The following is a 27,540-nucleotide window of genomic DNA, read 5'->3' as shown; positions in this document are numbered from 1 at the left end:
TTATAAGATGTAATTATGTGACTCTGTGATTTTCCAACTTTTCCCTTTGGACCACGTGACCTGACTCTCTAGGACATGATAGCATTTTTTTTTTGAAGTCCTAAAGAAGAAACAATCTTTCTCTTCTCTGAACTCTTATAATATTGTAAATCACACAATTGGCACTCATCTAATTTAAAGTTGCTTGGGTACACATCCTCTCTCAGCTAGGCGGCAGGCTTTTGGAAGGCAGGACTGTCCTTCCCTAAAGTCTACCATAGCCTTCATAAGTAGGAGGTATTCAAGGATAGGTACTAAATACAAAAATGCGGTTCAGATATACATTGTTGAATAATTGTGTGATCGGAACAGACCGTGTTCCTCCTGTTCCTATCCAAGGTTGTCAACGTGCTCTACACTTTGTGGCTGTATTTCTCTCTGTTCTACAATTGGCATAGAAGAAAGGGGTGGCTGGTCAAAGCCTTTGAAACAGTATCCTCTTCTCAAGGTAAGCTCAGCAACTTCTGACTTTTTCTAAACAACTGAGGTAATTGCTTCATCCTTCCTAGCCTCTGGGCAGTCAGGCCCTGCTTAATGAGGAGCTAAGTATATGAAGAAAATATTCTGTCTTACTTCTGTGCTCACCAGAACTCAAGGTTTTTTCCTCCAGCTGTAAACCTGGGAGCTTGATGTCTCCTTGACATTCTCCACCACGTTAGGTCTCAACAAACTACAGGACTGGGAATCCAAATTGATAGGATGACAAACCAGGAACAAGGAACCTTTTAAGGTTCGCTGATTCTACCACTTAGTATTGACGGATTCGACAGCAGAGACAGTAGACTCTAACCTTTGCTGATGTCACTACGGGTCAGATGGTCCCCTTGGCGTTCCTCACTCATCTTCACAAGTTCCCTGCAACACGCCTCATGCTGAAGCCTCTGACATGAGCTGTGCTCTCTCAAGTTTGGTGCATGAGCCTCTCCCTCTGCTTGGGAGACCACTGCCTTCCCCTCCCTCACTGTTGTTCATCCTATTCTTCTGGATCATGATGCCATCATCAGCTTGTCCCCCCTGAGTACAGAGCTCTTCTCACCCCCTCTGGGAGCTGCCAGCACTTTGTTCTCTATTTTCTCAGTGCATTTTCCAGAAATGCAGTCATCTCTCTACCCCAATGGCCTGGGTGCTTCCTGAGGGTGCGGAATTCTCTTCCTTATCAGTAGGTGACCAATACATATTCGTTTTAATGGATGCACTCACATTTCAGTTTTAAATAGATTATAACAGGACTGTAGCCTTTTAAAACCTAGATTTAAATGGCGAACTTTTAGCTACATTAGCTATATGCCATCCTGCCCAGCAAATCAACATCTTATATCTTTGGCGCAGATGACTCAGCTTTACTCATCGGAATTAGAAGTCAACATCGAAAAGTAAGTCGCTGATATGTTGATTGGGCCAACAAAGAACATCACTGTTTTCATTAACATCTACCTCTGAGCAACGGAAGATGTTAATGCCGCCAGTGAAGTCGATTCACTGGACTGCCAATGGGCAGGGTAAAGAAGGAGAGAGATGGTGGGTTTTCAAGTCCAAGTGTGTAGTGCGGCTCCTGACTCTGACTGGTTAAACAGCGCCATGGTGAAAGTGGTAAAATGAGCACAAAATGATCCCACTCTAACGGCACTGGGGGGCTTACATTAGAAAATGTACCTGGGGTGCCTGGGTGCCCTCAGTCAGTTAAGCATCTGCCTTCGGCTCAGGTTATGATCCCAGGGTCCTGGGATGGAGCCCCATGTCAGGCTCCTTGCTCAGTTCTCCCTCCACCTGCCGCTCCCCGCACCCCTTTGTGCTGGCTCTCTCTGTCTCTGTCTCTGCGTCAAATAAATAAATAAAATCTTAAAAAACAACAAACAAACAACAACAAAACAAGAAAAAATGTACCTAGAGTGCTAATTAGGTGTCTGGCACATAGCAGAGACTCACTAAATCTGGGGGAGTAAATTGGCAGGCTAAGGGCTGTAAGTGCCTGCCCTGATTTTTAAAATACTGACTTTTGAGTGGTCATTCAAAGCTCTCCAGTTTGTTGTTGAGTGCCGGGCACTGTTCTAGACACGTCCCCACATTTTCTCCTCGCTGCACCCCTCTGAGGTAGACATAATTATTACCCTTATTTTCCAGAGGATGGACGAAAGATGAGAAAAAGAAATACCTTCTTGAATATATTTTGAAACTCAAACCTGCGTGTGGGTTCCAAAGGAGTCAAGTGCCTCTCAGACTACCTCCTCCTCCTCAAATCAAAACAAGGCACTTCTACAAGAGCTGGTATAGCAGAGCACATACAAATGTGGCCTCTGCGGTTGGGTTCAAATCCTGGTTCCACTGTTTACTAGTTGTGCCATCTAGGAAAGTTATCTCTGTGTCTCAGTGGCCCTACCTGGAAAACAGGGATAAATAATCGCACTTACATCACTGGGTTGGGATGAGGATGTGATAAATTGTTTGGTGTGTAGAAAAGTCCTCAGTAAGCATTACCTGTGACTATGGTTGTCTTATACCCCAGCCCAGCTCTAACTCCCTCTCCCCACATCCTTCCCCTCCCCACCACAGGCAACATTGCATTCATTTGTGCTAGCTGGTATAAACGCAAATGCCTTCAGGGAGAAGAGAAACAGCAAGAAGTACTCAAGCCTACCTCATTTTATTACTCTTCGCCTGTACTGTGCCTCACAGACATTGTGGTTTTTTCCACGGAAGACCTGTGGCAATCGTGTGTCCAGCCATTCTTCCAAAAGCATGTGCTCAGTTCGTGTGTCTGTGTCCCATTTTGCTCATTCTTGCAATATTCCAAATTTTTTTTTCATTATTGTTGTATCTGTGACAGTGATCTGTGATCAGTGATCTTGAAATTACTTTGTAATTGTTTTGGGATTCCATAAACTGCTCCCATATGAGACAACAAGCTTATCCAGTATGTGTGTTCCGACTGCCTCAGGTGGTTCTCCCTCTTCTCTCCCTCTCCTTTGGCCTCCCTGTTCCCTGAGACACAACAACATGAAAATGAGGCCAGTTGGTAACCCTACGGTGGCCTCTAAGTGCTCAAGTGGACGGAAAGGTCACTGTCTCTCATTTTAAATCAAAACTAGAAGTGATTAAGCTTAGCGAGGAAGGCATGTTGAAAGCCGAAATAGGCCCAAAGCTAGGCCTCTTGCATCAAATACTAGCCAAAATGGGAATGCAAAGGAAACAATCTTGAAGGGAATTATAAGTGCTAGGCTATGGATGATATGTAAATGAGGCAGGCTTACCGCTGATACAGAGAAAGTTCGAGTGGTCTGGAGAGAAGAGCAAACTAGCCCCAGCATTCCTTTAAGCCAAAGCCTGACCCCGAGCAAAGCCCTAGGTCTCTGTGATTCTGGGAGGGCTGACAGAGGTGAGGAAGCTGCAGAGAGAAGTCTGAGGCTGGGCCATGAGGTTGAAGGAAAGAACCAGCTCCATAACAGAAAGTACAACGTGAAGCAGCAAGGGCTGGAGGAGAAGCTGCGGCGAGTTCTCCAGAAGGTCCAGCTACGATAGTGATGAAGGCAGTTACACACCACAGCAGGTTTCCAGTGTAGACAAGACAGCCTTCTACTGGAAGAAGATGCTGTCGAGGACTTTCAGAACTAGAGAGGAGAAGTCAGTGCCTGGTTTCACAGCTTCAGAGAACAGGCTGACTCTCATTAAAGACTAAAGCAGCTGGTGACTTGAAGTTGAAGCCAAAGGTCCCTGACTATTCTGAAAATTCTAGGGTTTTTAAAAATTATGCTCCATCTACTCTGCCTGTGCTCTAGAAATGACACAAGGTATGGATGACAGTCTGTCTGTTTACAACATGGTTTACTGAACGTATGAAGTGCACTGTTGAGACCTACTGCTGAGAAAAACCATTCCTGTCAGAACGTGACTGCTCACTGACAACGCAGCCGGTCATCCAAGAGCTCTGACGGAGACGTCAAAGATGAACCTTGTTGTTGTGCTCACTGACACAACAGCCATCCTGCAGCCCCTGGATCATGGAGTCATTTTGACTTTCAAGTCTTATTTTTTTCTTTTATTATTGTTAATACTATTTTTAATATTTTTTTCTTGTATTGAGGGCTGACCTGTAATAGATTGCAGTGAGGGAGCTGTTCTGCTACATATGAAACTCGGAAGGTCTTATATTTCAATAAATACATTTTGTAAGGTTATAGCTGTCATAGATAGCGATTCCCTTGATAGGTCTGGGCTAAGCAAATAAAGCCCTTCTGGCACGGATTCACCATTCCAGATGCTTTTAAAATATTCATGGGAAGAGGTCAAAATATCCACATTCACCAGAGTTTGGGATAGATTGTCCCCCCCCCCCGGAGGACTTGGAGGGGTTCAGGGCGTCCACGGAGACAGTCACCACAGAGGTGGTAGAATCAGCAAGAGAACTGGAGTTAGAAGTGGGGTGAGAAGATGGGACCGCACGGCTGCCGTCCCATGATCCAGTCTATGTGGTAAACTGTATTGTATTCTTTTAAGAAATTGCCACAGCTACCCTGGTCTTTAATGGCCACCGCCCTGATGAGTCAGCAGCTCAACATCATCAATATCGAGGCAAGACCCTCCACCAGCAAAAAGATTATGACTTGCTGAAGGCTTGGATGAGAGTTCACATTTTGTAGTAAGAAAGTATTCTTTTTTAAAGATTTTACTCATTTATTTGTCAGAGAGAAGGAGCACAGGCAGACAGAGTGGCAGGCAGAAGCAGAGAAAGAAGCAGGCTCCCCAATGAGCAAGGAGTCCGATGTGGGACTGGATCCCAGTACGCTGGGATCATGACCTGAGCCGAAGGCAGCCGCTCAACCAACTGAGCCACCCAGGCATCCCAAGAAAGTATTCTTTAAGTTGAGCTACATACATTGTTTTTTTAGATGTAATGCTATTTGCACACTTAAAAGACTATAGTATAGTAAAAATATAACTTTTGTTTGTGTTGGGAAACCCCAACATTGATTTGACTTGCTTTATGGCAATATTTGCTTTATTGTGGTGGTCCAGAACCAAACCCACGACATCTCCATGGTATGCCTGTATGAGGTGACACATGGTTAACTGGAGACAAGACAGGCAACAGAAAATATGAAGGGCTTGCAAGGAACTAAACATGATAGGATTGTGTACAAGTATTCAAATGACAAAAATTAAAATACTGTGCAACCAAGTAGATTATGCTTGGTCTTTGAAGTTATGTGGGTATATTTTGTAGCTCACACACTCAGGCAGGCCCCAAAGAAGTCAGTTGTACACATACCCATCTTTCTTTAGGTACAGTGAAGGTCATGGTAAAGCTGATACAGCTACAGGTAAAAACTGGGTTCTAAACCTAGATAACCCCTTCTACGTTCTGGGTACAAAGGGGTTGTGTTTCTGTCAAATCTTTTTTTTTTTTTTTTAAAGATTTATGTATGTATGTATGTATGTGTGTGTGTGTGTGTGTGAGAGAGAGAAGGAACACAGAGGGAGAAGGAGAGGAAGAAGCAGACTCCCCACCGATGTCCCGCTTGATCCCAGGACTCCCGGATCATGACCAGACCTGAAGGTAGACGCTTAACCAACTGAGCCACCCCAGATGCCCCTCAATCAAATCTTAACTGTATGACACATTGTTACGAAATATCCCATTACAGCACTTAGAAGAATCTCTTTTTATCTGTGCCTCTCCAGTGAACTTGAGGAGGGGGGAGACAAGGCATTGTGAGGTCTCTGACCCCCTTGTGAATTTAGACAGTTATGACATTGCCTATACATAACTCTTGATAATTCTACCAGGAATCCATTTTTAAAAAGGCCCGTTTTTATGTAAAATTAAGTGTAAAGCTGGCAGCCTCTGTTCCTGTGACATTTTAGGATTCGTGGATGAAGAGGCATGTTGGTGGGCAGTGTGGATAGAGGCAGGGCTCAAATTCTGGCGCAATAGATCTGTTTCCTGGAACGGAATAGTAGATGGGGAGGGCAGGATTACAATAGTTTACCCAAATAGGCAAGACAGGGTCTGGTACCATGATGACACTTGTAGGCCCTGGGGTCTAAGCAGAATAGAACACAGAAAGAATTCAGGCGGGTGATATTTCCTAATCTTTGGCAGGGAGAGGGAGGCACTAAGCACTCCAAGTACCTGACTGTGTGGTGGTGAAAAGCAGGGTCCTAGCTGCTGTCTTGGGTATCAGGGCAAAGAGGGAGGGCCCCAGCTTCCATGGAGGTGGGTCCCTAGAGAATCAAGCCAGCAACTATGGGACTTGACTATATTCTATTTGCAATTTTTTCCCCCTAGCAAGCTTATAATGGAAATCACTATGGAAACAGCATTCATGTACCAGAACTCTGTTTTGCACCTAAATTTTGTTTGCTTTGTTTTGTGTTTCAAATGCTTTGAACCTATTAGGCAAGGCATATCTGATTTTTGGAGGTTTATCTGAATTCACATCCTCAGCCACACTGAAATAGGGGAACCAAAAAGCACCCCATCACTGCAGCTCACCAAATGGGAAATGTTACAGGCTTTCCAATATAATAAAGTTGTTCTACTAACTTGAACTTCTTTCTCAGATAGGAAGAAATTAAAGCTGAGTTTCCTGACATAAAGAACAGGATGCATTGATGTATTTTATAAAAGTAGAAGAGAGGAACCGTATCCTAGCTCGCCCAGTTTAAGTATTTCTCACAGGACATTTTTTCTCACTCAGGAGACTTTTTGTCTATGGTAACATCATCATCAGTGTTGGGCTGAGATTTTCCCTTTTGCAACTCAACTTTCAGAACAAATATATTTAGGTACTATATTTATAAACATATTCTAAATTTATGGCCAGCAGGGAGGCGGGAAGGCAGCTTGGCCCCCTTTCCCTATTACTTGTCTTTCTTCCTAATTCAAGGAGCTAAATATATAGTTTCATTTTTAATTATCTTTTGTTAAGTTATGGTGTTTTGACCCAGGTGATTCACCCACTGTATGTCAAAGAGATAGACCACCTGACATTTTTGTTAAGTGCTTTGGATGTTGGATTACCCGGTTATTTCAACCTTACGAAGGTTTCCTCCCACTCCGCCCAGAATTACGCAGATCACCTCCGTTTCTTTCTGGGGAGTGGGGACCAGCAGTCCCCTCACCCTTAGCGGAGGCTGCGGGTCAGTACTCTCCCGGACTTACCCAAGTCGCCGCAGCCCATGCAGCGGAAGGACGAGCCCCGCACCCCCCTCTTCTCCCGCGTTCCCAGTTCCCCCCCCTGCTCTCCTCGCAGCCAAGGCTCTGGTGGCGCTCGGGCTCTAGGACCGCGAGGGAGGCGGGCAGGAGGCGGGGTCCGGTCGAGCGCGGGGTGGGGCCGCGCCTGAGTTCCCCTGCTCGCGCGCTCCCGGCCCTTAGAGCCGCGCGCGGAGGAGTGGGCGGGGCCGCACGGGGAGGTCTGGGCGCGCGGCGGGTGGGCGGGGCGCGCCGCTGGGCCGAGCAGCTGCCGGGCAGGCCGGGCATTAGGGCCTCGTTGGAGCCCGCTCCCCAGCGCGCAGGGCGGGGTGTACGGGCGGGCGGCTTCGCGGGCAGGCGCGGGCCCGGGGGCAGCGGCTGCGCCCTGCGCCGGGGAGGAGCCGGGGGCGGGCGGGCGAGCTGCAGGCGGGGACTGGGGCCCGAGGCGGGGAGTGCCGGAGCGCCGGCGGCGACGACGGCAGCGGCGGCAGAGCAGGCTCGGTGCGTGGGTCCGTGGCGGCTCGGGGTCCGCCCGCGGGCTGCGGTGCGAGCGGGCGGCCCGGCTCCTCTCCTCCCCCGCCCGCCGCCGCCGCTGTGATTGGGTGGAAGATGGCGTTGGGCGGATGGAAATCCTAATGACAGTCTCCAAATTCGCCTCCATCTGTACCATGGTAGGTGCGGCGGGAGGGCGGCGGGGGCGGCCCCGGGACCCCCGCGGGCGGGCGGCGGCTGCTCGGCCCTTGTCCCCGCCCCTTACCCGGGCGGCCCGCGGGGCCTAGCGTGGGGGCCCTCGCGGACCGGGCGGGGGCGGCTGGACGGCAGCGGGCGGGGAGCGCGGTGAGGTACCCGGCGAGCCTGGGCGGCGCGGGGGCGACCGTGGCAGACGCGGCGGGGCGCGGGCACCGATCGCCAGCGCCCGCGGGCTCGACTGTCCGAGTCTTCCCGCGGCGCCGGGGCGGAGCGGCGAGGCGCACCCCGAGCTGTGGGCGCACGGCCCCCGGCTGGGGTCGGAGGTGGAAGGACGCGGGGCAGCGCCTCTCCATTTCCGTCCGGCGGTGCGCCGAGCGGGGAGGCGGCCCTGGGCGGGGGTGGGGGGTCCGCCGGCAGGAAGGCAGGGTCTCATTCCTGCCGGGAGAGGACGGAAGTCAAACGCAGATATCCTCCGCGCGCCTTTGGCGACGCCGAGGCCCCCACCCGGTGCTTAGGGGAAGGGGGTGTGTGTGAAGGTGGAAACTTTAAATAAGTGCTGTTGAAAATTTTCCCATTTTCGGCTCTTCCTGAGCAACGAGCTCTCCGTTTTCCAGCCATGTGTCCAGGCGGCAGTCTCGGCTTTGCGAATCCGCGTTAATCTTGAAAACCGCTTAAGCTTCCCGGTCGATTGTTTACTTTAATACATCAGACACATCTGTGTGTGGCTGGAAGCACTTCTGTACGGGGATGGATTGTGAGGGTTGTTCGCGTTTCGTTGGGGCATTTAAATAGACTTTGACGGAAAAGTGCTGCTGCCTGTTGCAAAGTCCCGAATTAATTACAGCAAAACGTGGGTGCGTTTAAATCTTGGTGTTTTCGTGATTGGCCAGAAAGGCCCCAGTTTTTCCACACGGTGGGGCAAATTCGTTTCATTAGGTACTTCTGAGCTTACAACGAGGGATCTTAATTGTGAACCCTCACAGAAAAAAAGTTATTCTTTGCAGTGTGGGCCTAGTGATTATGTTATTAAAGACATCTGAAATCTTTCCTTCTGCTCTATCTTACTGGCCCTTTTTGTGCGTCGGATTGCACAAGGAGATCCCCAGCAGTCTTCGATTTAAGGGTAGTACATGTTATATGGCTTTCTTTAAGGAGTGATGAATCAGATTGGAAAGGTGCTTTAGAGGCAGATTCTATACTGCACGCTGAGGAACAGTACAAAAAAATGGCTGAAGTCAGGTGGAATTAAAATCTACAGTATTAAATCATGTTGAGGAGTGAATCACTGAAGAATCCATTTCCCCAAATGAACATTTTAGGAAATCATTGATATTAAAGGGACTATATTAACAACGATTCCCCAGGATTATGTGGATTAATTATTTTTAGATATGCCAATTATTATCGTATTCTGTTTCAGAAGGAATGTGATAATTAATTCTTTGAAAGTGATAATTTTGCCAGATTGCTGAGCTACACGGATTATCTGGTCATAGTTCATTGTCAAAGTCTATTGCTTAGGGAGTGAGTGATGTGTTGTTACTCTCTACTCACCATTCATTCACTCGTTTATCACTTGCTAAGGAAGAGAGACTGGCCTCAGCCAGTGAAGAAACAGTAGTGATCAGGGCAGTCCCTGCTTTCATGGTTTTTATGATCCAGTTGAGGGACACAAACAGTATTCAGGTAGATATATAAAATACACATGCTCTGATTAGATTAGGAAGATGGGGAGAGATTTGCCAAGTCAAACGCTGAGTAAAGGATTCTGATTTGAAGAATGTCAGACTCAAGCTCTTTCTAGGACTTTCACTCAAGTGTGTTGATTGGTTGCCTGCAGTGTGTGTGTATTGTTGGTGAATATGGAAATGTCAGTGCCTGGTCAAATAAGATAGTTCCAAAACTAGTGTTAGAATTGGGTGTGTCACGGGGGTGCCTGGGTGTCTCAGTGGGTTAAGCCTCTGCCTTCAGTTCAGGTCATGGTCCCAGGGTGCTGGGATCGATGGAGCCCCTCTCTGCTCAGCGGGGAGCCTGCTTCCACCCCTCTCTTTCTCTGCCTGTCTCTGCCTGTCAAATAAGTAAATAAAAAAATCTTAAAAAAAAAGAATTGGGTGTGTCTGTAGTTCATATTTGAATGAATTCTGATGCACTCTCAAAATAATGCTGAATGTCTCAAAGTAATCTGTAATCTTACTCTTTAAAGAAGATTGCAACCCATCTTAGAAAATTGACGGTCAAGAAAAGTAAAGGTATTTACCTTTGTGCCTTTGTAGATGCTCTTTGTGTAGGCTTTGAACACTCCCTCTTTGCTTCTAGTCTGGTGAGTTCTTCCCCATCTCTCAAGCTGATAGCCTTACTTAGATAATCCTACTCCTGTCTGTCCCCACCTCTATCCCCCTCATAATTTCATGGAGTTTTGGTAACCTCAGTAGCATTTATTACACTTGCTGTGTTGTGAATTTTTCTCTTGTCTCCTTATTAGACCGAAGACCTTAAGGGGAAGGACTATTGTTTATTTCTGCAGTTTGGTGGATCACTAACTTCTGCAAGCTAGAGAACAGTTTCCCAGAGGCCTCCATTTCTCCTACCTGAGTCTGGGGGAAGTGAGTTTGTTTAGCATGGATGAGGTTGGGGATGGTGGTGGGTGTGTGTGTGTTGGTGGTAAAGAGGAGGGGGCGTTGGACCTAAGAAGAATGATGCTTCTACTCAGGGTCAACATCTGTGAAAATATGATGGATTGGAATTTTATTTTAAGAAATAGTAAAGTGTAGGGGCGCCTGGGTGGCTCAGTGGGTTAAAGCCTCTGCCTTTGGCTTTTGTCATGATCTCAGGGTTCTGGGATGGAGCCCTGTGTGGGGCTCTCTGCTCAGCAAGGAGCCTGCTTCCCCCTTCTCCTCTGCCCGCCTCTCTGCCTACTTGTGATCTCTCTCTCTGTAAAATAAATAAATAAAAATCTTAAAAAAACTAGTAAAGTTTACCTGATTTTTTTTTTTTTTTTCACTTGTCAGCTTAAGGTATCTGGGCAGATTGGCAATACCTTAATTGGATCGAGTAACTGTTAAGAACAAATCTCTTCAGATATGTCTTGTTCTAGGTCACTGTTGTTCTGCTAATATGGGAAAAATCAGTTTTTCTGAAGTTAGTGTTGTAGCCTGACCCAAATGAGTGATTCTTTTTAGATGGGAGTGAATAAACTTGCAAAGCTATGACTAGAAATGCCTCTTGTTATTTGTCCACAAAATAATATATTTTCAGTGTCACATGGTGGTGTTTGTTTTGCCTCTGAAGTAGCTTCAGATTTCACACAGTAGTTACCTGATTTTAAATAGTCTCCTTAATAAGTATGAAATGGTGGGAAGAGTAGCCAGATACATATAAGAGAGGCCTAGGTTTGGAAACCAAAGCTGCAGAGCAGTTTTGGGTGGCCTGGGACTGGAAAGTGGTAATACATGGATCTTGCGCTGTTCCTCGAAGGCATCAGCTCCACCAGCTGGGATCATTACGTCCCTTCCTGCGTGGGATGGAGAAGTCATGTTTGGAAAGAGATTGTTGAGGAGGGGGATTGGGTAAAGGAGAAGTTGTTAAGGGTAGACGGTGGTAGATCCTGGGATGGCACTGGCCTGGCTGCTTGCCCACTGCCAGTCACAGCACGGGGAGGTAGAGCCATCAGAACGTGGGAGGCCAAGGCCCCAAGTCTGTGCAGGTCCGACAGTTTACTTCTTAAAAGCTTGTCCCTAAAATAGCACCCTACACACCGTGACCTTTAAACTCCTTGTTGAAGGAAAGTCACAGGTGAAGGTGGCTATTTGTCTTTTCTCATTGTTTTGAGTCTCACAGGGGTCACTCAGTAAGAGTTAAGAGTTAAGCCTCTACCCTGTTGATTGTCAGACCCCCTCCCAGGGGGTTGGGGGTTGGGGTTTGGGGGTGTGAGTGTGTGTGGGTACACGCCTGCGCTCTGGCTGCTCTCCTCTTCATGCAGTCCGAATATTGTATTAAATAATAAAATGCTTTGTTCCTCCTCAGGAAATAGGATAGATGTAATTCTTTTATTAGTAAAATAATTTTTATTTATATTTTATTAGTAGAACAGTACTTCTATAATAGGAACATTCAAAGTGAGTTGCCATTGTTTTACTCATTTTTGCTGTTTTTACTATAAACATTAATTTTAGACAGGAAAATTTCAAAAAGAAGGATTTTTTTTTTCCCATCATGTAAATGATTAAGTACTGATAAGGAATGTTTGAGCATGTGTTTGAGGAGACTTAGTGGAGAGAGCATTTAGAATAAGTGTTATAAAAGGTTTATTTAAGCTTGCTAATCTGATTTTGGCTACAATACCTTTTGGTTATTAAAATGATGTGTTCTCATTAGAGAAAATTTGGCAAATATTTTATAAAAGCATTTGAAAACTCTTACTCAAAAAGAAAATAACTGCTTTACCTCCCAGAGCATATTTTGTCTTTAAAAAAAAAAACAACAACTTGGGCTACTGGGTGACTTAGTCGGTTGGGGTCACGATCCTGGAGTCCCAGGATCGAGTCCTGCATCAGGCTCCCAGCTCCACGGAGCGTCTGCCTCTCCCTCTAACCTTCTCGCCTCTCATACTCTCTCTCACCGTCTCTTTCTCAAATAAATAAATAAAATCTTTAAAAAACAAACAAAAAACTTAATCAGTCTTATAGATAAAATTTTCCATTTCAGTTTTCCCCATGAATGACTGTCTTGCTGACTTTTAAATTTTATACAATTGCAGGATAAGCATGGAGAGTTTAATGTTTAAAATGATAATATGGCAAGTTTGTTATTGCAGAAAGGTATGGTGATAGGCTACGATGTTGTATATAATTAGTAGAAATGGAATTTTGTAAATGATGGGTTTATTCTAATCTTAGGTACTTAGTAGTTATCACAAAGGTAAGACCATTGGGATTTGAAACTTTTATTATGTTTAAAAAGTATAGTTTTAAACACCATATTCAAGTGTGTGGAATGTGTCTAAGGACTGGATTTATTTTATATCATGTGGTTTTGCCTTACCTTCTGCTTTTAGCTAATCTTTTTATAATCTCAGAACAGTTTAATTATTTACCCTATCATGATCCACGTGGCTAGTTTTAGCCAGGCTTGATCACAACACATCTAGTTTTATTTGATTACCAGCTTTTGACCAGGTCCCTCAGAGATGGAAAACCTCCATTTTGTTACTTGGAAGTTTCTTCCTTCCTGCCTTTGAAATAATTTTTATTCTAGTTCTCCTGAAACTTCTGCTGTCTCAGGAAAGATTATTTAAGCACTTGTTCACTTAATAGCATTAATCCTTAACAGAAACCTTCATTTTTCCAGATTTAGATGGTCTGATTTAAATCAGATAGTCTAACCTAAAATCTAATTTAGATTTTCTTTTAGTAGCTTAATCCCAGAAACTTAATGTTTAATATTTTATTATGTATCCTACAGCATGGCATAGTAAAAAGAGCAGTTAACCCAGAAGATAAATATTAGATAAATTTGTACATTTGTTTCCTTCCAGATCTAAAACTGAATACTTTGATTCCTTCAGAGTTTATAAATTATTACTGATATCATCAGTATTTTGGAACCTCTAGTCATGTTTTATCTATTAATTTTTTTCTTCTTACTTTTTGACTACCTTCACCCCTTGTACCTCTGCAGCCATCAAACTGTTCTCTGTATCTATGAGTTTGGTGGGTTTTTTGTTTGTTTGTTTGTTTAAGATTCCCACATATGAGTGATCATAGGTATTTGCCTTTCTCTGTCTGATTTACATCACGTAGCATAATGCTCTCTAGGTCCATCCATGGTGTTGCATATAGCAAGATTTCATGCTTTTTTCTGGCTGAGTATTATTCCACTCCGTGTATATACAATAATTTCTTTTATCACTGCATCCATTGATAGGCACTTGGTTTCTTCTGTGTCTTAGCTATTGTAAATAATGCTGCAGTGAACACAAGGGTGCAGATACCTCTTCAAGTTAGTGTTTTCATTCTCTTCAGATAATTGCAGTGTTATGGTAGTTCTATTTTTAATTTTTTTTCCTTTTTTTTCCAATTTATTTATTTTCAGAAAAACAGTATTTATTATTTTTCACCACACCCAGTGCTCCATGCAAGCCATGCCCTCTATAATACCCACCACCTGGTACCCCAACCTCCCACCCCCCCCACCACTTCAAACCCCTCAGATTGTTTTTCAGAGTCCATAGTCTCTCATGGTTCGCCTTATTTTTAATTTTTTTTGAGGAACGTCCATACTGTTTACCAAAGTGGTTATTCCAGCTTACATTCCCACCAGAAGTGCATTCCCACCAATAAAGATTCCATTTTTTTCATATCCTCACCAATACTTTTTTTTTTTTTTGATAATACAGTCTAACTGATATGAGGTCGGACCTCATTGTGGTTTTGATTTGCATTTCTTTGAGGATTGATGATGTGCATCTTTTCATATACCTGTTGGCTAGCTGGAAAAATGTCTGTTCAGATCTTTTGCCCATTTGAAAAAGTCAGATTTTTTTCTTTTTTTGCTATTGAGCTGTTTGAGTGAGTTCTTTATGTATCTTGGATATTAGTCCCTTACCAGATACATGATTTGCAAATATTTCTCCCATTTAGTAGGTTGTATTCAGTCATGATTTAGATTATATAAGGAGCATGGAATTAGGTACAGTTAAATGTGAATTATGTCTAGTTCCCCAGTTTTGTGCATGGAAAATTACAGTCCAAAGTAAATATATATTTCTTCCTTTAAAAGCATTTTGTGGAGGTTAGGGATATTGCCATTTTATTCATTAACAGGCTATTACTATGTAACTATTTACTCAGGCTTGAACATTTTTTCTTTTCCAGTACCATTAAAACCAATTTTGAATTGGTGCCCTTTTTGAGAGTCTACATTTGTTTCCTTAGGTGTGAGTGCAATCTTGGACAACTTAATTTTCTGTGCTGTGGTTTCCTTATCTGTAAAATGGGGGTAAATGATACTTGGGTTCATAGTAATCACTTTGTAATGGTGGTGGTTCTTTATTACCCCTGTAAAGTGATTTGTGCCCTCAGTGTGGAAAGGACTCTTTGACGCTACTACTGATTGATGTTAGCTCAACAAATATTAGTAAGCAAAATTGAAAAATTTGTTTCATGAAATGCAATTATTACAGTTCATTTTCATCACAGGAAACAGCTCATTAACAATATATGCCTCTGAAAACACAGATTTATTTTGAAGTGGATTAGATTATGATATTGTAAACTAAGAATGGAAATGATCTTTCTCTGTTTTAAATAGTTTGTAGAAAGATTTTATTCTTTTTGTCTGGGAATAGATATGGTCTAATTTGTGACATTCTCGAACATTTTTGAGAAGTTTAGGTAAGTTGGGAATACTACTTTTAGAAGAAAAATCTTGCCTTATTTTTTATACTAAAAAAAGGCACTCCAACTTTTTGTCATTGTTAGAATGACTTGTGTGTATTAAAGTCAGCTTCAGGCCTTATTTCCTTTTGTATTTTCCTATTGTTCCTGCCTCTGTCCTTTCCTGGAATAACATCTCTCGTTGGCCTGCCGTGTAGTTACCCAGTCTGCTTTCATAGCTTGTCAAAAACCTATTATTCTCTCCTTGTCTCATGGGCTGGAAAAGGATTCAATATCTGAAAGTGCTTTAAGGTGTTGTAAGAAAAGGGTAAATGTTAGTTGTTATGAACAGTTATGTATGGGTTGCTGGGTGGAAAACTCGCAACCAGAGAGACAGTGTTATTGTGAATACCTGGAATTAGAGTTTGATCATTTAAAATCTTATGGTTAGAATTTTTATTAGAAGGAGATGAAGGACACAGTTTATAGACATAATTTGTTTTGGAAGAAAACTATTAGTCTCCACTTTCACAAAGTTGCCAGTTGAGAAGAATTTTGTGATAGTGGCAAGTCCAAGATATTTAATAGGAAACATAATTGTGTGAGGTGCTGAGACTTTGCATAGTCCGCTGTGTTCACTGCCTCATGCTTTTCTGTTGCTTCTTTTTAAGAAAGATCATTAACTTTTTCTAGAAACTGTGGAGTGTCTACAGAGTGTATAAGCTTGCCTAGACTCCCCATCTGTAGTAATCCACATGTCGAAGGCTGCATGCCAGTAAAAATTTATTTCCAACTTAAAACAAGAAGTGGATGTTTATTTCAGTGATAGCTGACAGATGTTCTTATTGAAATGCTTCATAGGTGCAGGAATCATCCATGCATTTCCTACTTGTGAATACTGGTTTAAATCACAGAATCTTTTAGCTGAGTTATTGACTGTTGCCTTTGATTTTATTTTGGTGTTTTAGTGACCTAATAAGTCGTCTGCCTGATAGTGTTTTTCATCGGGGGATGGGGAGAATTTATTAGCCAATAGTGACATACTTTTTTTTTTGTTTTTTTGGTAAAGAGTGTTTTTTCTTCAGTAAGTACTTTAAGGAAGTATTATTGGAGAATTACATTACGTTAGTGTGGGGAGGGGCGGTACTGAGACTACAAAGGTGACAATGGTAAGCCCTGGTCTTTACAAAGCTTCCCATTTAGTGTGTCCTGAATGGGATCTGGTTGTGCTGAGAACGTAATCCTCGTGGCCTCTGGGCAGCCGAGAGGCATTTGGATTGACCAGATCCGTTGACTAGTCTCATCCAGTTGAGAATAGTCTTATCTGTATATTTTTTGGGGCTCTACAGTTACTACTCTCAAGAGAGAAGAGGACTTTCAGGGAAAAGGCTTCACAGAAGAGATTTGAACTTTGTGAAATGAAGTCATTTATTGTGTAGACAAGGAGGGGTAGGATTCCAGATGTGAGCAAAGGTATAGAGTCATGGAATAATGTGCTATTTTTAGAATCTGTAGTTCAGTTTGGCATGGAAGGAGTCCTGGAAGAATTTTAGGCTGGAGAGGAGGAAGGGGCAGATGAAGAAGTACCAAGAGTTTACCAGTCATTGACTCTTATTAAAATATCATTAAAATATGTATTTAGCCTGAGAAAATATAAGTTCAGAGGAAAGTTGTTGGGATAATGAAACATTGGAATTGATAAAAATGTCAGTACATTGCATGGATTGTTAAAAGTTACTTGTATTATTTTTTTAAAGATGATGGTAACAAGATTGGGTATAATCACCACTATTCAGTGGGTGGTTAAAATCTGGTAAAGGTTTGCTCCTCTGAAAAACCCCAGCATTAGAAATTTTAAAGTTATATAGGCATGTTAAAAATGAAGGATAAATAAATACACACCCACCCCAGAGATGAATTTTCTTGCGTCCAAACCAACAGGAAATTAAACTGTATCACTCAGACTCTGAGAGCAGAAAAATAGAAAAATCAAGAAGCAAAATTAAAAAAAAAAATAAAAGAGCAACAGAAGAACCAAAATAAAGTGGAACAAGAGCTAGTTCATTAATTACAATGAACCTAAATGGATTAAATTTATCTGTATTATAGTGAAAGGACTATCAAATTACATAAAAACCAAAATGTTGCTAAAAGAAACCTGCCTAAAACAAAAAGACAACATATATAACCATATATTCATGTTATTATACCTAAGAAAACCAACTATATAGATTGATTTTGAGATATTTCAAAATCATTTCAAAGTTATTTTGTCCTTTTTATCTTAGCTCCATACTTTCTCATAACTATTGCCTTGAAGACCCATTTAGGGCTAGGAAAGCTCAAATGATAACCCGGTTTTCACAGATTGGAGAAACAGGTTTTAGGTTGTTCTCACATTCACTAGGGATGAGGTCTGAATTTCTTGACCCCCAAATCCATAATGATATCTATAAACCACTATGTTGAAACTTTTATGGTTGGAACAAAATTGTTTTTCCTTCCTTTTTAAAGAAGAATTTGGAATTTTTGTCTCTTGACATCCAAGTTTTCTGTATGTGTGGGAGTACCTTTGAGTCCCACTTCGTTAATTATTGGTACTTGGATTTCAGCTTTGAAATGGAATAGTCATTCTCATTAGATCACATGAGAAGATGCATGTAAAATGAGACAATTCATGTAGACATCCTTTGTGCTATAAAATAGAACCTAACGGGGCGCCTGGGTGACTCAGTGGGTTAAGCCGCCGCCTTTGGCTCAGGTCATGATCTCAGGGTCCTGGGATCGAGTCCCACATTGGGCTCTCTGCTCAGCAGGGAGCTGCTTCCCTCTCTCTCTCTGCCTGCCTCTCTGTCTACTTGTGATCTCTCTCTGTCAAATAAATAAATAAAATCTTTAAAAAAAAAAAAAAAAGAACCTAAAATCGGTATATGACCATTATTGATAGGACTCCTTGTCCTCCTAAGGAGAGGATGGAAGGCACATTAAGGTGCCATAGTCTGAGAGTTACAACAGGCCTCACAAGTTTGCTTTCACAAAGTGTAGTCATGTCAGAGTTTGAAAATGAATGTTTTGAAGTTCCTGGTCTTAGGATGCTCAGGTGACTGATGAAACAAATTTCTAAGTGGTGGTGGTTATTGTTCTTCTTCTAAAGATCATTTTAATGATTCATAAATTTATGGTTAATAGAGGTTTTATTTGTTTTTTGTTTTTGTTTTGTTTTTTCCTTATAAGCTATCTGTGGGTTTGGCTCTTCTCTTAGCATACAATTATTTCTTGAATTATTTGTGCTGTGAGGGTACAGTTAACTTCTGATATCAGCAAACTTTCTGTAATTCTAGTAGCAGTTTTTTAAAGTTCTAAAATTATGGAGAGTAAATGTTGTTAATTTCTACAGTATTGGTCCACCTGGATTTTTCAGGGATCCTTGACAAGAGAATTTTTGTAATTCTTTTTAAGTAGAATCTTACAAAGAACCCATCTCAGCACAAATAAAGCAAGCAGTGAAGGGGCAAGGAGAGACTAAAATAAAAGTTCTTTGGAATGATAAATACGTTTGTAATATGAGATTCTGTAGACAAAAACATTTATTCTGATTTGTCTGTGATTATCTCAGGCATTATAACTGAAGAAGTTACTATCTTTTTTCCTAGAATGTTGTTCCACAGTTTTTTGCTGATGTTAGACAGATTCCCTGGTGTTTAATTTGCTTTATGAAGATACTCCTGCAGGATGATTACAGTGGTACCTTGGGGGTAGCAATTGGTACTTTGAACTTTGCACGAGGAAAATGTGTTTTTCAAAGAGTAGGAGAAGGGTGTTCTTGTTTCTGCCAAACAGGGTATAATATTTAGGTTTCCAGCTTACAGCCTTGAATGATGAAGCTTTGGTTCATCTAGAACAGGTGAGGAATAGAAATGGAGTGTTTAATCTTTCATTATTTGATGGACTTAGAGTATAACACTCTGATCGCCTCAGACCAATGGTAGTCAGGGTTCTTTCTTTAAAGGTGAACAAAAGTTGAACAATTTTGAAATGTGAGAGGCCCAAAACTTGATATAATTGATGAAAAACAAAACCAGAAATACTGTGCTTTGATTCTGCTATGCAAATTTATTATTCTTGTTGTTATTTGTATATATTTCTTTAAAAGACCTTTCACTCTTTTTTTTTTACTAGTTTCTTTAGTTTACTAGTTAGTTTCATTTGTTTTTACCACATTTTTTTAATTCGAAGAGGTTTACATATCCCTCACAGGGAATCCAGTTTAATAAAGACCTGACATGTTCCCATGCCTGGTAAAGCAGCTGCCTGGACTTTGACTCTCAGCTTTCCAAAGAGAAAGTTGAAGGAAGCAATCTTACCTTCTGATTGTTTTTTTTTTTTTTTTTTTTTCCCCCTGTGAAAATCAAGCCTTAGCCTAGTAACCCCACTTGTGTATTGGCAACATTGTCCTCTTGTTTGAAGACATGCTAGATTGCCCATTTAAAAACTAACAAGTAATATCTGTCACCTGTTTTGTTCTGTCTGTAATTTTATTGTTTTTGTTCCTTAAAGACTACATGGCTGCTTGTGCTGAGGTCACTGGCTTTCCCAGTACTCCACAGTCCTGCTGTGCCAGTCTACTTGCTTTAATTCTCTCCTGTCACTTTGGGAGCTGGACCATTTCAGCCCTGACAGTCTGGCTTTGTTGTGATGTTCCTGCCGTTTTCTATTAGTGATTACTTCGATCATCTTAGCAGACTTTGGAAAGTTGAATGTGACTTCAGTAATTTTCAGCTTTCACAGAGAATTTAGATTTCTTGGTGAGAATTTTTTGCATCCATGTTCATCAGAGATATTGGTCTGTAATTCTCCTTTTCAGTGGGGTCTTTGTCTGGTTTTGGCATCAAGGTAATACTGGCCTCATAGAGTGAGTTTGGAAATTTTCCTTCCATTTTTATTTTTTTGAAATAGCTTCAGAAGAATAGGTATTAATTCTTTTTAAATGTTTGGTAGAATTCTCCTGGGAAGCCCTCTGGTCCTAGACTCCTTTGTTGGGAGATTTTTTTGGTAACTGCTTCAATTTCTGATTATGCATCTGTTCTGGTTTTCTATCTCTTCCTATTTCAGTTTTGGTAGTTTATTTGTTTCTAGGAATACATCCATTTTTTCCAGATTGCCTAATTTATTGACATATAGTTGTTCATAATACATTCTTATGATTGTTTTTATTTCTTTGGTGTTGGTTGTGATCTCTCCTCTTTCAGTTACAATTTTATGTATTTGGGTCCTTTTCTTTTCCTTTTCATAAGTCTAGCTAAGGGTTTATTGATCTTACTAATTCTTTCAAAGAGCCAGCTCCTAGTTTTGTTGGTCTGGCTTACTATTCTTTTGATTTCTGTTTCATTGATTTCTGCCCTAATCATTATTTCTCTTCTCTTGCTGGATTTAGGCTTTTTTGCCGTTCTTCCTCTTTCTCCTTTTAGGTGTAAGGTTAGGTTGTATATTTGAGATTCTCTTGTTTCTTGAGAAAGGCTTGTATTGCTGTATACTAGATGTCGATTTCTAACTTTATTGAGTGGCTACTTTCTGGTGATATTGCTAAGTAACCTCACAAATTGAGATCTTATAAATAAAGGTGAAAAAAGGGTTTGGGGCGCCTGGGTGGCTCAGTGGGTTAAGCCGCTGCCTTCGGCTCGGGTCATGATCTCTGGGTCCTGGGATCGGGTCCCGCGTCGGGCTCTCTGCTCAGCAGGGAGCCTGCTTCCTCCTCTCTCTCTCTCTTTGCCTGCCTCTCTGCCTACTTGTGATCTCTCTCTGTCAAATAAATAAATAAAATCTTTAAGAAAAGTAAAAAGGGTTTGGATTTAGGTAAATTTATGGATGATAAATCTGGAATGAATTATTTAAGAAAGGATGTTTGGGTATATTTTTGGTTGAAATCAAAGCTAACAAGGCTCTCTTAAAATGCTACTCTAACAGGGAGAAGGCTGGACTGAATAGATGTGGCACAGTTTAGAAATAAAATTTAATGATGGAACATTTGTAAAACCTCCAGATATGTATGCCTGTGGAGTGGTTAAATGTTGCCTTATTTTCCTTCTGTCATTTTTACAAACAAAGTATATTTAATACTGACTGAAATATGATGATGAGGTCAGTTTTAGAAATGGAATGGTAAATATGCTTTTGTAGGTTAGTAACTAATGAATTCTTTTGAACTGTCGAAATGAGGAATTTAAAAGTGAATAAATCATTCCGGTTTAACCGTGTATATTGTTAAAGAATATGACGTGTGATTACCTTGGAAACAATAGTCTGAATTCTATGTTTCTAAAAAGTTAAAGAGCCACTTACTATTTTACAAAGTACGAAGCTGTGTGAATTTAAAAAAAGTCATCTTCTGCAAAGAGAAGGAGATGCAGTCTTTCCCAACAGTTAACTGCTTGTGAGAGTCTGTATGGTTGGATGTTACCTGTTCACGTACAAACATGACGTTGTGTGTTTGTGTCACTTCCCTACCCCCAATAAAATCTGCAGATTTGCAGCTTGCAGTTTTTACTTCCATGTATAATGGCTATTTTTCTTTGTCATTTGGTTACTTCCTTCTAGGTCAAAACTGTGCTCATTTTATTCTCCGTTATTTTCAGTGTCTCCCATGTTAGATCTTATATAGTACTATTGTACATTTTCATTTTCTTAAACCCCAACTGTAACAGTTTCTTAGAGCTGCCTGAACAAAACACCAAAATCTATGTGGCTTAAAAATCACAACTGTATTGTCTCCCAGTTCTGGAGGCCAGAAGTCCAAAATCAAGGAGTCAGCAGAATTGGTTCCTTTGGAGGGCTGTCAAGAGAGTCCGCTCTGCCTTTCTTGAAGCTTCTGGTGTTTGCTGGTAGTCTTTGGTGTGTAGATGCAGCCTGCCTTCATCTTTTTTTTTTTCCCCTAAGATTTTACTTATTTATTTGAAAGAGCACAAGCAGAGGGAGAGGGAGAAGCAGGCTCCCCGCTGAGCAGGGAGCTGGATGAGGGGCTTGATCCCAGGACCCTGAGGTCATGACCTGTGTTGAGGACAGATGTTTAACCTACTGAGCCACCCAGGTGACTTCCCCTCCCCCACCTTCATCTTTACTTGGTGTTTTCCCTCTTGTCTCTCCCATTGCTTTTCCTCTGCACATCTGTCTCTGTCCATGTTTCCCCTTTTCATAATGACACCAGGTGTTGGATTAGGGCCCACTCTAATGACCTGTAACTTGATGACCTCTGTAAAGACCCTCTATACAAATAAGGTCATATTCTGAGGTTCTGGGGGTTAGGACTTCAGATGCTTTTATTGTGGGGTGCCATTCATCCCATAACGGCGGTGGAGCAGTCAGGCCCATTTCTGCAGTCTGAATCTGAATGGTCAGGCTGTGTCCTGGACACTATGGATGCATGGCTGTTTACCTCTTTACCAGTCTTTGTTCTCAGAGGGCTTGCAGTCTAGTTGGGAAGACCATACCCACACATGGCAGGGTAAGCAGTGACACAGACCTCAGACTTGTTGCTCAAAGGGAAGACAGGCCGAGTTGGGAGTGAACAGAGCCTGGACCATCTGGAGACTTTCTGGGAGTGGTGGAGAGGGGAGCTTGCTGGGATTCCAAAGGACAGGACGGACAATGAGGGTGGGGAAAGGGCTTTAGAGAGGAGGCAAGAATGTATGCATGAATGAGAAGAGCTAACAAATAAGCGTTTAGGTATTAAAATGACATAAGTAGTTTAATGTTTCAGTAATTTTGTCCTCAGATTTGTTAAATGGATTCCAATGTATTGGTTTAGGCAAAAACGTCTGAAAATTGTCCGGCAGTTTAAAAAAAAACATGTTTATGTGATTAATAATCACATATGCAGGACTCATTTTTGCTCCAGTGAGTTAATGAGAAGAAGTACTTTTGATGAAGTGGGTAAAGGAAAGTGGGAGACATCATAAATAGGATACTCACTCCTTTCCTTCCCAAAGTAGAAATCTAAAAACCTTTGATCCTTTTCAGCTATGGCATTATTCGTGTGGGTTTTTTTTTTTAATTATTATATGTAAAACTTAAAAAAGAGATCAGAGGAAGTGGTTTCATAGAAAATTTATCTTAAAATGTCAACAAAACCTGGTTACTGTGGGTCAGTCATTAGTAAAAATAACAATGCAGAATATATTTTCATGGCAGATACTTGCTGTTCAGAAGCCTCACCAATATCATTTTCATTTTAGACCACTTTATTACTTTATTTTTTTTGAAGAGCAACTGCAAATCTGTGAAATGGGCCAGTAAGTGGTAGTATTTTGTTTCACAAATGAGAAAATGGATGAATAGCTTACTACATACTACAGTTACATGACCCGTGATTTGGGATTAGGAATCTGCCTGGGATCTCTGCAAATTCCATCTAGTGCTTTTGCCACGGGACCGTACTGCTAGTAATGTAAGTGTGGAGTTCCTCCCCTCCCCAGTACAATCACAGTATCATTTACTGCCCACACCCCCATTTCCCAATTTCTTAATGTCCTCAGTCCAATTATTGTTGAAATTGCCTGATTATCTCAAATGGTTTTACATAGCTGGGTCTGCACATTGCATTTGGATATTGTGTCTCTTAAGTATGGATCTCTCACTCTTATAAATAATAGCTTATCTATTGAAATTCAGTTTTCCCATTGCTTTTCTCATACTCTGCATTTTGCTGATTATATCCTTTTAGTGGTGTGTAGAATATCCCTCCATCCTCTGTATTTCTCTAAACTGGTAGATCTGCAGGCTTGATCCAGAATCCGTGTTTTCCGTTGTAGTTTTGGGTTTTTTGTTTGTTTTTTTGTTGCACCCCCCCCCCGCCCGCCCCAGCAAGGATGGAATGAGTGAGTAGGTGGGTGGTAGTGAGAAGAGTGTATGGTAATTGATGTGTACTTGTAGTTCCAGCACATCAGGAGGTACACGTGTTTTCTCTTTCTGTGATGGTGAAGTTGATGGAGGGTTCAGGTGTTGTCAGCATGATTCCTATTATGTGCTCCCCAGCAGCTTTTCACCTAATGATTTTAGCAACTGTTGGGTAAAAATTACCTAGGTCAGCATTTCATTAGAACTTAAGAATAGTGTTTTAAATGCTTTTATTTTTTTTAAGATTTTATTTATTTATCAGAGAGAGAGGGCGAGAGAGCAAACACAGGCAGACAGCATGGCAGGCAGAGGCAGAGGGAGAAGCAGGCTCCCTGCCGAGCAAGGAGCCCGATGCGGCTCAATCCCAGGACGCTGGGATCATGACCTGAGCCGAAGGCAGCTGCTTAACCAACTGAGCCACCCAGGCATCCCTTTTAAATGCTTTTTATCAGTTTTTGTATTTGTAGGAAATACTATAGAAAACATTTAGAGAGACTGTAGATCTATTTTTCATATATGTAGATGTAAATCTCTTAACATATGCAGAATATTTTCATAATTGCACTCCCAAAGTAATAGGCTGAGTTTTAAAATAAAATTTAACTTTTTTCATACCTAAACATAATTTTTGACACTATAGGTGGGTAGGTACCTGGGATCCTAATAAAATTCTTGCATCTGAACTATAGTAAGACTTGGCTGTGATTGTACACTAATGCTAGACAAAGTAGTTTTTCTTATTCCCCCTTATTAATATGCACTTGTTAGAATAACTCTTGTTTTTAAAGCAACTTCAAATTTTTAAGCATATGATTGAGATTGCTAGATGAACTAACCAGGTACAGTCACTTTTAGGCTATCAGAGTGCTTTGATTTCTGTTTGTAAGGTTTGAAATGGACCAGAAATTTGTGTGTATGTAATAAATTACCACCAATTTAGTGGCTGAAAACAACATAAATTTCTTATCCTGTCGTTCTGGAGGCCAGAAGTTTGAAATGGATCTCATTGGGCTAAAATCGAGGTGTCAGTAGAGCTTTGGTCCCTTCTGGAGGCTCTAGGGGTGAGACTCTTTCCTTGCCTTTCCCTGCTTCTGGAGGCTGCTCTCTTTCCTGGCCTGGGAAGCCAGAGAGGGTTGGTCAGTCTTTCTCACATCATGTTGTCCTGACCTTGACTCTCCTGCCAGCCTCTTGCACTATCGGGAACCCTAGTGATTGCATGGGGCCCACTTGCGGAATGCACGATACCCTCCTGTCTTAAGGTTAGTTGAGTAACAGCCTTAATTCCCTCCCATCATGTAACCCAACATAGTCTCAGGTTCTGAGGATTAATGATGTGGACATCTGTGGGTTGGGAGGGAGGTGATGCTGTTATTTTTTTGTGAGCATAGTGTATATACATACTTTAACTTTAAAAAATAAAGCCTGCATTATATTTAATGTCAAAAATTTGTTCCCGGCAATGTTTGTAATGAAGTTTGGGCTGTGGTGAAGTATTGGAGTTTGAGTTTGAGTGGATTAGTAAACACAGGCCTTTTGTGCTAAGTGGGTGTTAAGAAGTCATTAGCTGTTGCAACTATAGGAGTAGAAACTGTTGGCACATCACCCATCTCAGCAGAAGAAATGGAAAGATCCAACAGGGCGTTTAAAGTGCTCCATTCAGTGGGTTTTGTGTTTGTCAGTTGTACAACTCTGACCAGCATCAGTTTGCAACATTTCCATTGCCTCTACTACAGAGTGAATGTCGCATCTCCCCAGAATTTATCTGTTGAAAATGGTGGCTGTTCAGGAGGGCTCTTGTTACGATGAGTGCTGGGTGTTGTATGTAAGTGACCAATCACTGAGTTCTGCTCTTGAAGCCAGTATTACACTCTATGTTAACCAACCAGGATTTAAATAAAAATTTGGGAAAAAATGGTGGAGGTGATGTGGTCGAAGGTGTGGCCTGTGCGTGGTGAGGGATGAATTCCTGAGGGTGGAGCCCTCGCAAATGGGCTTACTGTCCTTTGAAAAGAGACCCCAGGGTCTGCTCCCTTTCTGCTCTGGGAGGCTTCAACAGGAAGTTAGCAGTGTGCCATTTGGAACAGGGCCCTTACCAGCACTTAGCTGTGCTGCTGTGATCTGGGTGGGACTTCAGCCTCGCAACTGTGAGAAAGAAGGCGAAGTTTAAGCCACCCAGTCTGTGGTGATTTGTTAGAGCAGCCCAAGCAGACTAAGGCACCGACCTTAAAATATCTCTGTTAATGGGGCGCTTGGGTGGCTCAGTGGGTTAAAGCCTCTGCCTTCGGCTCAGGTCATGATCCCAGGGTTCTGGGATCGAGCCCCACGTCGGGCTCTCTGCTCCACAGGGAACCTGCTTTCTCCCCTCTCTCTCTCTGCCTGCCTCTCTTCCTACTTGTGATTTCTCTCTGTCAAATAAATAAAATCTTTTAAAAAAAAAAATCTCTATTAATCCACTTGAGTCCAGTTACCAACGTTTTACAAATTTTTTCCCTGACTCATGTCTTTTTTTTCCTCCTGTATTCCCCCTTTACTGCTTTCTTTTGCATAGAGTGAATGTTTTCTAAGGTAGCATTTTTATTTTCATTATCGATGTTTTATTCTGTGTGTGTTTATATATTTAGTGGTTGCTTTAGATTTCACCATATACATTTTATTTATTTAATTTTAAAAGATTTATTTATTTATTTATTTATTTGCCAGACAGAGATTATAAGTAGGCAGAGAAGCCGAGAGAGAGAGAGAGAGAGAGAGAGAGAGAGAGGGAGAGGGAGGAAGCAGGCTCCCTGCTGAGCAGACCCCCCCCCCCCATTCAGGGCCTGATCCCCAGACCTGGGATCATGACGTGAGCCAAAGGCAGAGGCTTTAACCCATTGAGGCACCCTACCATATACATTTTAAATGATCAGAATCAATGTCACGTTTATTCTGACTTAATTCCAGTGAAATAAAGGAATTACTCCTTTGTGCGCCTGTTTTCTTTCTCCCCCTTTTGTGGCATCATTCTTGTACATATTTCATCTGTTAATGTTATAAACACATCAGTACATGGTTATAATTAGTACTTCACCATTTCTCTTTCTTAAGCCCATTGGCCATTATTGATACATGTTACATGTGTATTACATTAATATATATTATAGTTCCAGCAGTATTTTATATATACATAATCTTTTGTAATTGCTTCTTAAGTCAGTTAAGAGAGAAAAGGAGGAAAACAATGTGTTTATAGTGGCCTTTGTAGTGAAACAGTTATCATTACAGGTCCTCTTTTTTTGTTTTGTTTTGTTCATGTGGGCTTGAATTCCTGTCTGAGGTCACTTAATTTCAGCCTAAACAACCTCCTTTAGTTTTTCTTATACG

General features: G+C 41.7%; 1 protein-coding gene across 1 annotated transcript in view; it reads left to right on the top strand.

Moving 5' to 3' along the window:
- Nucleotides 1-7,727: 7,727 nt before the first annotated feature.
- Nucleotides 7,728-27,540, top strand: part of LOC122906955 (ubiquitin carboxyl-terminal hydrolase 12) — a 102,713-nt gene continuing 82,900 nt past the window's right edge. The window contains exon 1 of the mRNA XM_044249470.1: nt 7,728-7,899. Coding sequence (XP_044105405.1) covers nt 7,852-7,899 — 48 coding nt within the window. The 5' untranslated portion in view covers nt 7,728-7,851. The remainder of the gene's footprint in view (nt 7,900-27,540) is intronic.

The sequence above is a fragment of the Neovison vison genome, chromosome 5 (assembly GCF_020171115.1).
Source record: "Neovison vison isolate M4711 chromosome 5, ASM_NN_V1, whole genome shotgun sequence".
Taxonomy (NCBI): Eukaryota; Metazoa; Chordata; class Mammalia; order Carnivora; family Mustelidae; genus Neogale; species Neogale vison.
The sequence above is the reverse complement of the archived record's forward strand: the minus strand, read 5'-3'. Positions and strand labels throughout refer to the sequence as shown.